Genomic DNA, 15,220 nt, shown 5'->3' on the forward strand with positions numbered 1-15,220 from the left:
ATTTGGGACTCCACATTTCTGTCTCTTTGTGTATGCTGAGGATTAATTTTAATGTGTTAAAGTACACTCCTTTATAGGTGGTCCAGAAACTTTGTTTTAGTATATTTGGGAAGTATGACATAACTTAAGTGGAGGAATTTTTATTTAATTTTGATTCATAAATATTCTGTAGTGTACTTATATTTGCTAACATCTGAAATAGCAATATTAAAAAGCAATTGAGCATGCAAATTTAGGGAAAGTAGGGAATGTTTTGCCAAAGACATTTCTGTTAGACACATATATTTGCAATCCAAATGTGTTTAGTGATTGTCATCTTTGAATTAATGAATGTGAATTATATATTTAAGGATCCAGTTTCTTTAAAGCTTTATAAGAAAGGATGGAGTAGGGAAAAAAGAGTCCACACTGTCTTTTACAGTGCAGATGACTTGAGAGCTTCCTGGAATGAAAAAGTGAAAATATAATAAGCCTAAAAATAAACAGGCACGTCCCTGTAGGACAGTTGGAATGCATGCTTAACAAGTGAGAAGTAAATTACTTGTTAAAGTTCTCTCAGGTTTAATAACACAGTGTGGTATCAGTACAAATAAGGAATGTGATTTAATCTGCTTGTGTCCCTTTAATACTAAAGCATGTTGCCCGTAGACATCAGGAAGAGAACAGATCCTTTTGTTTTTAATATGTGTCAATAGAGCAATTTACTCTCTTTTTTTGTCTCATCTGATGTAGGGAATACATTAATTGTTCAAAGCTATGTGTTACGCCATTTAAAAGAAGAATTTTCTAACTCTTGCTTTGATTTAACACACAAGGTTAAGAAGCTGAAGAGGGAACTCTCTCAGATGAAGCAAGAGCTGCTGTACAAGGAGCAGGGCTTTGAAACACTGCAACAGTGAGTAAAAAAAAAAAGTTGGAACCAACTTAATTCAGTCACCTGATTTCTTTTTTTTGGAATGGAATTGAATCCATCTTATGTGAGAGAATTATTGGGGGGGGAAAATGAGAATCTAATAATTCTTTTTTGTTGTAGTTAGGAAGCAGGAAATCTGTAGAAATGGCAAACCTATTGTGCAAGTGTTAACATGAGAAATCTGTTCCCCCTGCTATTTTTTTTTTTCCCATGAGATAGCTTGTGCTGCAAAGAGGCAGAAAGAAAGGCAGTGGTTAAGGGTCCCAAGGAAGCATGTAGCTGCTTTGCATGTCCCATTTAAAAAAATTGAAAAAAAATGAAAAAGTAATTAGGTCTTTCCTCCTTTCCCACCTCTGAGCTCAAAAGAGAGAAGGGTGCTGTTATCTGAGGTATAAATGGTGCACAACTGTGCAGAGTTTGAAAGGAGTCATAATTTGAGGATTAGAGACCTGACTTTGTTCCAGTTGCTGAGATGCCTGGTGTCCAAAGGGCTGATGCTGAACTAGGTGAGTGTTCTGGGTATTTAACCAGTTGGATTATTAGGGAGTGATTTATTTATTTATTTATTTTTCAGTCCGAGCACTCCCTGCTGCTCCTGACTTAAAGTTGGGCCCTAACAAATTAAGCATTACTGGAACTGTCACCGCAGAGAACTTGCTGCAGAGGAAACCTTGCTAACAAGCATGTTTTTCTTGACTAATGTTAACAGAAAATTTATTAATGCTAGTTGTTTACTGTATTGTGGTATGTACCCATACCTTAAGGATACATCTACACAGTAAAACGCTGAGCTGTGTGTTCTTAGTACACTAGTTCCAGTAGCAGAAACAATGTTGCAGCATTAATGTAATATTGCCTGGATTCATTTACCTTTTTTCTCAGGACCTCCTGTGTATGGCAGTGTACTGTCAAATAAGTAATAATCTCTATCCTGGAGAGCTTGCAGAATATGTAGGGAAGATGGACAAAAGGTGGGAGAAGGGAAGTGTATTTCCATCTTCCAGGTAGAGTACTAAAATGCAGAGAAGTAATTTGCAAATGATGACAGAGCATCTGTTTGGAGCTGAGAGATTGGAGTTCAGTTCCCAGTTCTAACCAAAACATCTTGTAGGCTATTGCCTCTGTAATTTAGTAGCTCATTTCTATACAGAAGGAATTTTTTTAAGTGGGGGGAAAATATTCTGGTCCAAGAAGTGGCCAATCATAATTAGAGACCTGTCAAAATGGATGAAAAAATTTTTTTTCTGGTATGAAGAGTTTGAAGTCAATTGGGAACTGAAAACCCTCAGCACCTTAGGAGGATGTCAGTCAAGTCTCTATCCTCCTTCATTTTGACTAAAACAGAATTGTAAGATTTGTTTGTTATTTAAATATTTAAAGACTAGCAAGGAGTGAAGGGAGAAAAGAATAGTTGATTGAATTTATTTAACCATAAATCAGATTTCATTTGAAGCAAAATTTAGAAGAAAGACGTATTGATTCTAAAGCTTAAGGTAATAAAAACTCATGCTGCTGTCCCAGGATTAAAGGTTAGCCAATCATGCTGGTTTTATTATATTAATTCAACAATGAAGTATTGTTTCAAAGCAGCTTGCTCACAAGCCATTTTGATAGGAATCCAAAGCATGTTTCAGAAACTGTCAACAGCATTCCACAGAAACACAATGGACGTTTGTTTTTAAAATTCAGTCAGCCACTTTCAAACAGTACTAATCCCATTAATTTAAAACAGGAAGATGGAATATCTTATATGTCAGAGATCCTTCTTGTCCATCTTAATTATATACAGAATAAAGCAGTTGTGATTTGAATGTGGCACATCATATTACTAGGCAGCATGTGGTGTATTACCCAACTGTTCATTCACAATTGCAATTGTTGGCATATCTGTATCTATTTGACCTTAGCAACCTGATAAGTTACAAAAATTGAGTGTTGTCAGACAGTAAGTGTGTGCCTACTTATGAAAGAGTTTGAGGAACTTTCAAGCTGAAACAAATATTTCTTTGAATAGGAATCTGAGTGCTGAGTCACATAGGTAATTTTCTTACACAAATGCAGTTCTGGTTTGCACAAAAATTGAAATGTGGAGAAAGGAAAATAGACGTGCTCAGATCTTTAAAGACCACTTTAGAACCTTGCTATCTTTGTGCACAAAACTGGAAATAGAATACTGTTACAGGTGTTTTGTGCAAGTTTGTATTCTTGCAGGAGATGCTCAAGATAACTTCTATTCATTAAAATGTTTGTTCATTCCTCACAAGGTTAATGTCTTCTAGCAAAGATGATGGATGATGATAAAAACAGAAAACCAATTGCCTTATAAAAGAGTGTATTCTCTACTAGACGCTTGACTTTTGTGAAGATGGCTGTTTAAATTTTGCAAAGCACAGTTGCAGTCATTTCTATGATGCTATGAAATACTCAGTTGAACTAGAGATTGGAGAAATGTGTTTACAAACTGTATTTCTTGACATAAATATGTTATGAAATATCTTTTTCTAAGTTTGAGGGCTTTTTTGGTTTGTTACTTTCACGTTACAGTTTTTTAAATCATTGATAGTCCAGGAATTTAATACATTGTCTGATGTATGACATATGGTATTAATTATCCAGAGATTTTGTGAATAAAGAGAGTCTGGTGACTGGCTGAGCAGAACAGCTGTTCTAGACTGTTAATGCCTAGGATTAGGGTAAATAAGAGGGAAGTTGAGACAAGAATGGAGCTGGTTATGTTTCTTCTCTGCAAGGCTGATTAGTACCAAGAAGCCTGCCTGTCTGCCCACGTCATGATGTGGTTCTTGGGAGAGGAATACTAGTACTAATAAACTCTGCTTCTGTAATGATCACAGGTTAATAGTATGAAAGGTGTACCCAAAAGCTGTTTCTATGCTGCAAAGAGTTATGGTGGGGATGGGAATTTTGACAGCGTTATCAGCCGTACTGCAATACTGCTGATTGTGTAGGAGTCTTTAGTGCTCTGTGCCCCTTATGTCTTTAAGACTGGATCAACTAGAATTGCTTGTGGAATCTCTGCCTTTGGTAAGGCCCCCATGGTTTTTAGCCGAGGTGGTTTTAAAGCCAACAGAACTATTTTTCCTGATGTCAGCAAAACCCATCCACTGGGCACTGTGTATGTGTTTGACATTTTTGCCGAGGATTTAGTAGTAAATACCTTAATGGAGACTTCAATGTCCTTTTTTCCTCTTTGCATGTCTGTTATAGGAAATGGTGTCTCTTATCTCCTTCCCTTCTGTTCTCTAACTATGCTTCTGCCTGAAGCAGAACAGCAGATATGTTAGTATTATTTTCTGTATCCAGTATTAATACTTTCTCTTTCCACAGAATTGACCAAAAAATGTCTGGAGGCCAGAGTGGGTATGAATTATGTGAGGCCAAAGCCATCCTGAGTGAACTGAAGTCCATCAGAAAGGCGATAAGCTCAGGGGAGAGAGAAAAACAAGATTTAATGAAGGTATTTTGAACAATTGACGTAAGTTTTGTGTGGATTTGTTTTAACATGAGTAATTTTCCTGATTATAAATACTCTGCATTTTATACTTTTTAAGGGGTTCTCAAAACTCTTTGAGCCAAACTGGTATTAAAATTAATTTTCAGAAGCAGCAACTGAAGTCTGTGACTTTCCTAATTCAGAAAGCCACTGTATGTCAGTCAGACAATATAGATTTTGAACTTGTATGTAAGGTAAAATGCAGATATTCTGTCAAAACCACAATTTAAAATATTAAATGGTCAAAAGTGAGAGATATGTTTTTGAGATGCAAGGCCATTTTTTAAATTGGTGAAAGTTTTCCAAATCTAAATTGCCCTATTTCCTTTTCTGAAAGCAGATCTTCTTTTTATCAGTCAAGTATTTAATGGGTTGACAAGTTAAACAAAAACAAGAGAGACAAAACCACATGAGTAGTTTTTATATTGTCACAGGTGTTGGTCACCCTTAATGTCACCTACCAAGTGCTTGGCTGAAAGGATAATTTGCTTAATGTGAAGTAAACCCAGAATTTTTGTACTGGAGTCTTCATGTAAACAGCTTTTGGAGATAAACTGGTATAAATAAGGTAAAGTGCAAAGGAACTTTAACACCACGTCCTTCTGTTTCCTGGACAGAGTCTTGCTAAGCTGAGAGAGAAATTCAGTCTTGACCAGACCATTGGAACATCTGAACCAGACTTGAGTTCCAGCTCTCTGAACTCCCGGCTGTGTTTTTCTAGACAAACTCTGGATGCAGGGTCTCAGACTGACATTTCTGGTGAGGTGAGCTTTTTTCCATTTTATGAAATGTAAAGAGAAATTGAATCAGAATGCTGCGGTTAATGGAATTGGAATCAAATGGTTGTTTACTGTTGCTGATGGGGGGGTGTGTGTGTGTGTGTATATATATATACACACACACGTTTAAAAGCAAATTACTTAGGATCAGTTATCTGATTTCCCCCCCCCCCCCCTTTGAATTTTAAGTCAAGATTCTGATGAAATTTGTTTGGCATGAAGCATTTATGACAATTTGATTTAATCAAACAGTTTCAGTACAGTGAAGATCAGCATAAGTAGATAGTATATTTTGAATTTGTCTATAGGATATGTTTTACCGTACAGACTTAATTCAATATGAAGATGTTTTTAATTTTCAGAAATAAGATCTTGGAATTTAAATGTGCACTTTAATTTCATGCAGCTGAAAAACGGTTAGTGGAACTACTTGTTCAGTGATTCATTAAAATTTTCTCCCTTTCACTGATGGTGTATTTACATACACAGAAAGCTGTGCTTAATTTTGGTACCTTTTTTGAAGTTCTGTGAGCTAAGTTAATAAGGAAGAGACTGTACAAGGTTTTCCAAACAAAGAGCTAAGTTTGTGTTTTGTAGCAAATTTACTGAAGTCTTTAAAATGCACTTAGTTCTAAATTCTGAATTCAGCGGAGTTCAAAGTACGAGATCAAAATTTTGGGTGCAATCACTGCAAGACTTTTTTGAAAATGCTTTTGATTTACTCTGATGGAATACGGGCAGTTGGTGGTACAGTAGTTAAATATAGATGAACTGGATCAGAAGAAAACAGCATTCTTCTGTACATCTGAGTAGATTCCTAATTAGGCATTTAACAGCAAGTATGTGGCTGCAGGTGAGTGTGGTTTTATTTTTTAAAGTCATAATTTTTCTAGCCTGTGCATAGGTTTTATTGACTGTTACCAGTTTTAGACAATAAAAAAAGCTAATTTATTTTTTTTTCCTCAACAGGCTGGAGCAAGAAGTAGATCAAATTTAGCAGAGAAGGTCAGACTCAGTCTTCAATATGAGGAGGCAAAAAGAAGGTAATAGTGTTAGTTGCTTTGCTGAGTTATGGTCGAGTTGGGCAGGTGTCCGACCTCTGCAGCACTAACACCGTGCTCGCAGTGACATCTAGTGGACGGCTCTCTGGAGGCACCGTGGGCGTTACTAGCGTCAGTCTTTTCCTTCAGAATGCAAGCAGACTTTCAGGAGCAGTCGGTGCTTTTGAACAGTAGGTTTGACATTTAATGCGAAGTTAAATGTGTTAAGAAAGAAAATGCAGACAGTGACAAATTAATGGCAGTTCCAGGATTCATAGAATTGTTTAGGTTGGAAAAGACCTTTAAGATCATCAAATCCAACTGACCTAGCATTGCCAAGTCCACCTCTAAACCGTGTCCCTAAGCACCACATGTACATGTCTTTTAAATACCACCAGGGATGGTGACTCAACCACTTCCCTGGGCAGCCTGTTCCAGTGCTTGACAACCCTTTTGGTGAAGAATTTTTTCCTAATACCCAATCTAAACCTCCCCTGACACAACTTTAGGCTGTTTCCTCTTGTCCTGTCACTTGTTACTTGGGAGAAAAGACTGACACCTCCCTCACTACAACCTCCTTTCAAGTAACTGTAGAGAGCGATAAGGTCTCCCCTCAGCCTCCTTTTCTCCAGGCTAAACAACCCCAGTTCCCTCAGTGGCTCCTCATAAGACTTGTGCTCCAGACCCTTCACCAGCTTCTTGCCCTTCTATGGATTAAGGGAATAGAATGAGCTGGCGTTCCACTGAAAGGAGTCGCTGGGTTATTTATGTCCATTATATCCTTTGGGAATCGTCATTTCAGTTTACTATACCACTGAAGGCTCTTCAATTTTAGAGTTGCTTCAGATTTCTAGTGCAGATTTACTAGGCTTAATTATTTCTTTTTTCCCTGGACTTTTGATAATTTAAATACTTGTTATCACTATGGGGTTGCTTGTTTTAATGAATTTAACCTGAGGAGAAAAGAAATCAGGAACTGCTCCACTGATGAATGTGGAATACCTTTTAAATGAAGTTCTGCAGTGGTAGCTCATGAAAGCGGTGCCATTTTGATGAATTGCCACAGCACTGAAGAATGGGCATCAGAAAGCAGAACATTCAGGGTTACGATGACATGTCTTTCGGTGCACCAGAAGTGCTGCATAATATAGGGGGAAGATTTATTACTTAAAAAAAAAAAATGGGGAGGGGATATCTCTCTATTAATAATGTATTACTTGTGTTGTATTATTTTCTAATACTTTTCACAAAGTTAGGTGTCAGCTATTCAGAAACCTTACAGGATTTATTATGAAGGTGCTTTGTAATTTAAAGGAAATAGAAATCTCAAACGTTACCCCACACCCAAAGTTCTTTTTTTACTATAAAGAACTAAACAAGACAATAAAATAAAAATAGCACTTTCCCCCACATGAAAACTGTGCCTAAAATGCCGTTTAACCTGAGATTTAAGTATTATTTCAGTTGGAGTACTGTGGCATGGTCAATTAGAAAACTAGGAAAAGAAATTTGCAGCTTATAAGTACAAAGTAAAGACATAATTAATTTTTGTGTTATAAAGGCAGGAGGCTGCACAACCAACACTTTTTGCCTAATTTGAAATATATACGCTCCTCATGCAGAGTAGTAGCTACTATCCTCACCAGTAGCAACAGTAATCCTTTATATTCTCATTACGAGTCATAAAACTTTACTATATAATCAATGCATTCAACAGAGTGCTATGGCTATTGTGTTTGTTCAGGATTGAACATGTATGATTTTGGTTCAGAATCATCGTGTACATAATTATAAATGTCAGCTGGTGTTTTAGATGCAGATAGATGGCATCTTTTTCTTAGACATAATTGATCCAAAACAGATCATCTTCTGTTTTGACTATGCCTTGATACCAAGAAGTCCCAGCATTGTGTTTTATCTCTCCTTTATAGGAACAAAAAATTTCTGGCAGTAAGTCAGTTTACAACTTCTATCTTAAAAACAAATACAAACAAACAAAACAGTGTTCAGAGTGTGGAGTACTGCAGCACAAGATCTCACTTTTTCACAAATTAGCTAAGAACGCGGGTCGAAATTTCAGTAGCTCATGTACTTACCTTTGCATAACTACATATTTCTTCTATATAACATTAGTGTGTTTCAAGGTTAAACTATCTCATTTTAAATAGTATCTTTATTCAGTTTTACCTGAAAACTGCCCACTAATGAATATTCTTTTCAGCGTTGAATAAGACAATCATACACCCTGAAGACACCCTTGAAGTCTTTAAAGTGTTTGCACATACTGGTTTTATCAGTCACTACAGGGTTAACTTAATAAAGCGTACATATCTTGGAATAATGAAGATACATACCAGTTTGCACATAAAGTTCAGTACCTAATTATGTGCCCCCTAATTATTACGGTCATTGTAATCATCACTATAATAAGTATCAACCATCTTTTCTGACATACTAAATTCTTAGTTGTTTTGTGTAAAACTAACTAAGAGAGAGGATCTTGTAAGTGAACTTCTCCACTTGAAAATTATCAGATAATTTTGTATGTTGCGTATTTTATGTTGCTTAGCCAGCAGAATGTCTTGAAGAGGTGGAATGTTGATGTTAACTATGCTAAATTCAGTTGCAATTGTTATTTAAAAGGATCTGATAGGGCATGCTGGGTAGGACAATCCTACTTTCCTGATGTGGTGAAGAGCTGGCTAATATTCCTTGTTGACCTGTTGAGCAAGGACTTCCTCAAAAGAGTGAGACCAGTTCAGTTTTCCTATCCATTTAGTCCTCTGCCTGATGAAGCAGCTGAAAGGACTGTCAGTTATGGTAGCAGAGAGTTGTCTGTAGCAGAGGGAGCAAAAGAACTGTTTGGAGACCACCATCCCATCCTATAAGCCATCGAACAGCTGTCAGTAGCAGCAACTTCCAGAACAAGGTTAGCTAGAACCAGTGACCTGGAGATGAAACTCTTAGCGTTTCATTATCCAGCTGAAATTAGTCGGCTGTTTTCCCTCTGAGTACTGCTCCTCTAAAGGACTGTTGAACATAAATGATGTATGGAACAGCTGCAAAGTATGTTGAAATGCTTCATTTCATCCCACCATTTGGTTATGGCAGCACTGCTGATTATATTTCTGTTTATTTTACATTGTTTTTCTATGAAAATACCCAGAGTCAAACTTGTTCTTGCAGGGGTTTGGTGGGAGTATGGATTCATTTCATTTTTGAAGCTGTTGTTTTTTCATTGAGGTGCAGATGAGAAGGAAATGTTACCTATGGAAAAAACAAGGGGGGTGGTTCCCCTTAAGTTGCTAGTATAAGCAATGGGATAGTTAGAGTCAACATTAACTATTTTTAGCTTTGACGATAAATGTCTTAATGTGCTGTAAAATTAATACTGGCAATGCAACATAAGCATGATGCTAATAGTTTTGTTAATCACAGAAAACAAACTGGAAAGAAGAAAAAAGATTTCCCAGAAATCTGTCAGAACCGCAGAAAGATTATACATACCAAATTATCTGTGTGTACTTATGAAGTATGGCATGGGTCATCACCTCAGGTAGTGCCTGGTAACATTGAAGTTGCACAGACTTTTAACAGTTGTTGAGCTGACTTAGGTGTATTTTACTCTGGCAGTTACAATTAAATGTAACAAATCAGTTCCTCTTGCTCTAGATTGTATAGGAACATCTTTCTATTTTGACTTCTCCTTCCTCAGCCTTTTTTCCCAGGCTACAACGGAGAGGTGCAGAAGGCTAGGAGCTGTTACATAGCTCAGAGCTTCCATACCTTTAGCTATACAGCTGGTTCAGGTGTGGCTAAGGCTGGAAGTGACTGAAAGTTACCATCTTGTTAGATATGTGGCACCTATAACGGGAATTTTTAGGTTTTCCCAGTGGACAACGATCTTTATTGCAAAACATGCACTTTTTAAGCTATGCTGCTGAGCCCATAGACAGAATGATTATGGAGACTGGAAATAACCTGTCTTGATCAGGACTGAGCTATAGTACAATAATGATGTAAGGGAGTTTCTGTTTCCATTAGATGCATGTATCTGTGCAATATGTATGGATAACAAAGTCTTGGGTGCCATAGCTCTGTGATTTGACATCTGCAATGGGAACAGCAGTTGCACAAACTCAAACTTTTGAGTTAATCTCCTTTCTCTTTAGGTAGCCACTGTCCTATTGGTTTTTATTTTAATCACATAGAGCAGTGCTTTTTGCCTTTTAAGATTTGCATACATGCATGCTGCTGAAGTGAGCGCCTTGCTATGGTGCACATTCTTTCACGATGGTCATTAGTGTTTCTGAGGAGCAGTCAGCCTCCAACATCTTAGGAGAAATCCATCATACTCCTCAATGAGTAAAGTGTAGTGCCACTACTATGTTACCAGACAGATCACTTTCAATAAAGCTTGTATTAATGTTGTGACTTCAGCTCAGCATTGGAACAGGAGCGACTCATTTTTAATGCAAATGCATATTGCTGTTGGCCAGGATAGGCGGCTTGCTTTTCTAGCGTAGTCTGCATTCTTGTGAAGCAAAACTAATTATAAGTATGACTTTGAGTAGAAAATGTTGTTATATCCTGATACCTTTCAAAATACTGTATCGCTTCTCTCTTTCCTGGGATTTGTGTGCTGTGCTGGGCTCAGACAAATCTGCTGTATTTTATTTTAGCATGGCTAACTTGAAGATTGAACTCTCTAAGCTAGATAGTGAAGCCTGGCCTGGGGCACTGGATGTGGAAAAGGAAAAACTGATGTTAATCAATGAAAAAGAAGAGCTTTTAAAGGAACTCCAGTTTATTACACCACGCAAACGTACTCAAGATGAGCTTGAGCAGCTAGAAGCAGAAAGGAAAAGGCTTGAAGAAGAGCTGCTGTCTGTAAAAAGCACACCTAGTCAAGCACTTGCTGAAAGGTGAGCGGTTGTCTTTTACTAATATTAAATGCTGCTTTCTGGAATCTAACCTTTGTACTCATTACAGACCCTGAACTATGCCTTGATGGGCTGTTTTCTTTCAGTAACTATTCTATGTAGAACTCAATTAAATTTGTTATTAGCCCACTGAGCAGAAACACAAAGAAGTCTTCTGTACTGTGAGAGAATCGGAACACCCTATATGTGCTCTGCAGTATCAGTTGCTCTGTGTTTGTTACCAGCATGAAAATGCCTGTGACAGATGTTGAATAACTGAGGAATGTCAACATACCAGCAGGAGGGCAATACATCGTTCACTCATTTCTGATAATAGCTGTAAACTATTTGAACTCAGGTTACAAAGATTGTCTTGATTGTTGCAATATCTGAAGCCTTTCATTGTGAGTTTTATTACATACAAAAATGCAACCAAAAGGGGAAAAAAAATAAGTTCAGAGGAGAAGTGTAATTGCTGCAAAACTTTCCTAACTTGCTGCTACCTAACTGGTAACCGAAGCAACTCCCACAATAAATTGTTTTAGCCAGACTGAGTTCAAGAAGATCAAAGGTGACTGTCACAAATGGACTTTTCATCAGCTGTAAGTGGAAATAAATTTATGGGGACCTCTAGCACACATAAAATGCAATAACTACAAAATATCATTGGGTGTATTGGTGTAGTATGCCTTATTGAAGTAATATAATCAGCACTGTAAGCCTTTTCTACTTCCCTCTGCTAGGAAACACCTGCCGTTGCTCCGGTTTCACTGAATGGCAAAATTCCTGTTAGTAGCATTAGAAGCTGGGTCCCAAATTGTAGCTGAGTAGTGAGGAAATTTTTTTGTTTACAAAGTATGTATGTGTGTATTAGGCATGATTTTTTAAACATATTTGTACACTTTAGAATAGTTTAAACTGCATTATGTTGATAATCCAAACGTGCTTTAGAAAAAGGGTTATGACCTACTGGAACTATATTTTTACAGAAGTTACCTGTTTGTGTTAGTAGTACCTAAAGTACCATGGCTCCGTTGCTTTCTGACTTCCATTAATAAATGGAGAATAAGGGGTCAAAAATAAAATTACAGTCACAAATAAGTAATTTGAATCTAAGATTTTGATAATATGCTGTTGTAAGTAATAGCTAAACCTTGATTCATGCTGTAAATAGGTAGCTTAGTCTTGTGTTTTGGATTTGCTTGTTTAGTGCCAAAGAATATTCTGTACCTCATCGTTTTCTCATACATGTCAGATGCCAAACTTGGAGTACCAAGGGCAAGTAAAACTGTCTTCCACTGTCAAGAAGAAATTAAACAGATTATTGAAATGAACTATAAGCAATTATATATGATTATAAGAAATGAAGCAGGTTATTTTTCCATGTATAGTGGCACAGCTAGTTCTTAGAACTTAATTTTTCCCCCTCTATTTTCTGCAAATTTTTCTCCTTTTGATTTTTATTCCTGAAAATGTGGAATTTTTTTCTGAGGTTACTGTAAGATTTCATGTCATACACTGCTGATTGAGGTAGTATTTATGGTGGCTTGTGGTTTGCTTTTTTTGCTATCCAGTGCATCTCCAGTGAATTTCTACCTGCCACTGTTTATTATATTAAACCTGTCTCCCTTGATGACTTCAAAGCATATCAATTCTTTCACACCAGGCTATTTTGAGGATTATTTCTGGTGTGTCTGCTATAAACATAAAGAGAATCTTCATTTTGTAGAAGGGTTGAGATGGTGAAACTTTTCCTGAAGTGTTAATTTGCGAAAAGGATACATTTACTTGTATCTGATCCACGATCAGCATTTTGTTTCTTGGAGATGAGGAAGATTCTTCTCCCCATTATCAGTGGAGGAGGCACACCATCTTCAAACTGCTGCACTGTTGTTGCATTATTATTTTCTTTCATGAAGTTTCGTGAATGCCTTAGGTTTCCAGTGTTTTCACAGGTACTGATAATGAAGCAACAGTGTAAGAAGCTATGGATTGTGTCAGAGCTTGATGTCACAAGGGTTTATTGTTTTGGTTTGGGTTTTGGGGGGGGGGGGGGGTTGTTGGGTCGTTTTGGGGGGTTTTTGTTGGAGTTTATTTTTTTTCTAAAGGGGGAAGAAACAGAAGACTGACTTAAAAACATGATAGCATAGCCCTGGGTTATTTTGGAGTAGGATGCTGAAATTGCCACTAGTAGATGTACTCAGAATCAATTTACAGGAGGATGGTATAAATCATAACTTATCAGCTTCAAAAAAGCAGAGACAGAGCATACTCCAATTGCTTTAAGAAGCCTTCCAGCAACTATATAGAAATAACTGGGTTGTGGAACTGCTGAAGAACTGTTTGGTACTTTTACCTCTGTGTTCATGTCAGGGAGATTCCATTACTGCTTTAGTCCTTGGCAAATTTTTCTAAGTAATCATAGGCTTTTAAACAGATGCATGATTTACCTACTTGATTGTGCTGCAAAACTGACCCCTGCTCTTGTGTCTGTCGTAAACATGTCCATGTAAGTTTGCATTGAAAGGTGAGATACGTGCATGTAAACTTTTTAATGTATTTTTTTAAGATTCTATGCCCCTCTCAGCAATGTTACAATTTAAGATCAAAACTGGAGAAAGCTATGTGTCTCGTGCTCAAGTTACTCCTGCAACAAGTAATAGGTTAATTTAGATAGGTGGGATACAAGCAGGAGAAATTGAGAGATGCCCATGTCAGAACAGATAACATGATGGTTGTTTAGGTGTTTACGTGGTTTGGGGGATATTAAAATTCCTGCTTATGCTATAAAGAAGGAAGGTTCATTGTTTGAAAGTTTGGGTTTTTTTCATTCTACATCAGGCCGAATTTAAAAAACCAAACAAAACCCCCAAAATTTCCTTGAATCTCAGTTTGTTGTGAAATAGTAAAATTATTTCCTGCATGTCTTGGACTCTCCAGGATTTCATCATCTAGCTTGTCTTTATGACTTGTGACTAACATCTTTCTGAAATTTACCTTACAGGTATTAATACTACTTCTTTAATTACTAGTATATCAAATTACATCCAGGAAAGAATTTTTTTTCAGGAGCGAAATTATGTGGGATAAATTACATTTTATCAACCTCCTTAAAATAATAAAGGAAAACAAATTTTTGCTTGTGCTTTGGAGAAGAAAAACCCAAACAAGCCTTTTAGTTTAATAGTACAAATTCAGTAGAACAAGTATAGGTGTCTGTTTTGAGGACTCCAATCAGAGAAGTTCCTAGGCTTTTAATTTTCTTTCTTGCCTTTTGCTATTAGTAGTTGAACACATACAGCATTTTTTCTGTCCCTTCCTTGAAAATAAAATGATAGTTCACTATTGAAAAGCTACAAAAGAGTTAGTGAAGAGCACTTTTGCTTGGGAGAAGCAGGATAGATTAGACTTTAAGACAGAAGGCATTGATAAATAGTAAAATGGTAGGAAAGAATGTCTGATACCATAGATGAGCATAATTCTTGGTTTTGGAAACCTGTGTCTGTCTTCCTGAGCAAAGAGTGAAATACCATGTATGCTTTTAACAGTCCTAGCAGGTATTGGCAGATGAACACATTATTGCAGTGTAAGAGCACACGCAGCACAGGCAGTGGAGTGAAAGTTCACACCCTGGCTGACCTCGGAGTAACTTATTCACCTTTGCATAACCCAGATTTGCTCGCTGAATAAGCATGGGTGTAAGCAAGTGCTTTTCATGCTTTGCTGAATTGAGGACTTAATGTCTTTTTACTGGTATCTGACACTCAAAGAGACTGAATTCTGGGAACTCTCGAGTATTTCATTCAGTTTGCATAAGAAAGCAATGGTTCATTTTGGTTTTTGTTCTTTGAAGTGTTCTCTGCATTTGAAATTTAATTTATACATCCTTAAGATGCCAGAAGGGCCAAAGGAAGGGTTTCTGAGAATGAATATCAACTTTGTTTGTTTTTTGTTTAAGGAGAGGAGGTAATTTCTTGTCTCTAGATTAGTTGCTTGAGAACTTGTGACATGCATCAGTTGACTGAGCAAGGGTTAGAGGAGAATATACTAATCCA

The 15,220-nt window shown here is 37.0% G+C and overlaps 1 protein-coding gene across 3 annotated transcripts in view; it reads left to right on the forward strand.

The window, feature by feature from the left end:
• Positions 1-15,220, forward strand: part of WWC2 (WW and C2 domain containing 2) — a 103,859-nt gene that overhangs the window by 54,801 nt on the left and 33,838 nt on the right. For all 3 annotated transcript variants that reach the window (XM_075751941.1, XM_075751940.1, XM_075751942.1), the window contains exons 5-9: positions 816-895; positions 4,259-4,388; positions 5,042-5,188; positions 6,173-6,246; positions 10,926-11,168. In XM_075751941.1, coding sequence (XP_075608056.1) covers positions 816-895; positions 4,259-4,388; positions 5,042-5,188; positions 6,173-6,246; positions 10,926-11,168 — 674 coding nt within the window. The remainder of the gene's footprint in view (positions 1-815; positions 896-4,258; positions 4,389-5,041; positions 5,189-6,172; positions 6,247-10,925; positions 11,169-15,220) is intronic.

The sequence above is a fragment of the Balearica regulorum genome, chromosome 4, assembly GCF_011004875.1.
Source record: "Balearica regulorum gibbericeps isolate bBalReg1 chromosome 4, bBalReg1.pri, whole genome shotgun sequence".
NCBI classification, from domain to species: domain Eukaryota; kingdom Metazoa; phylum Chordata; class Aves; order Gruiformes; family Gruidae; genus Balearica; species Balearica regulorum.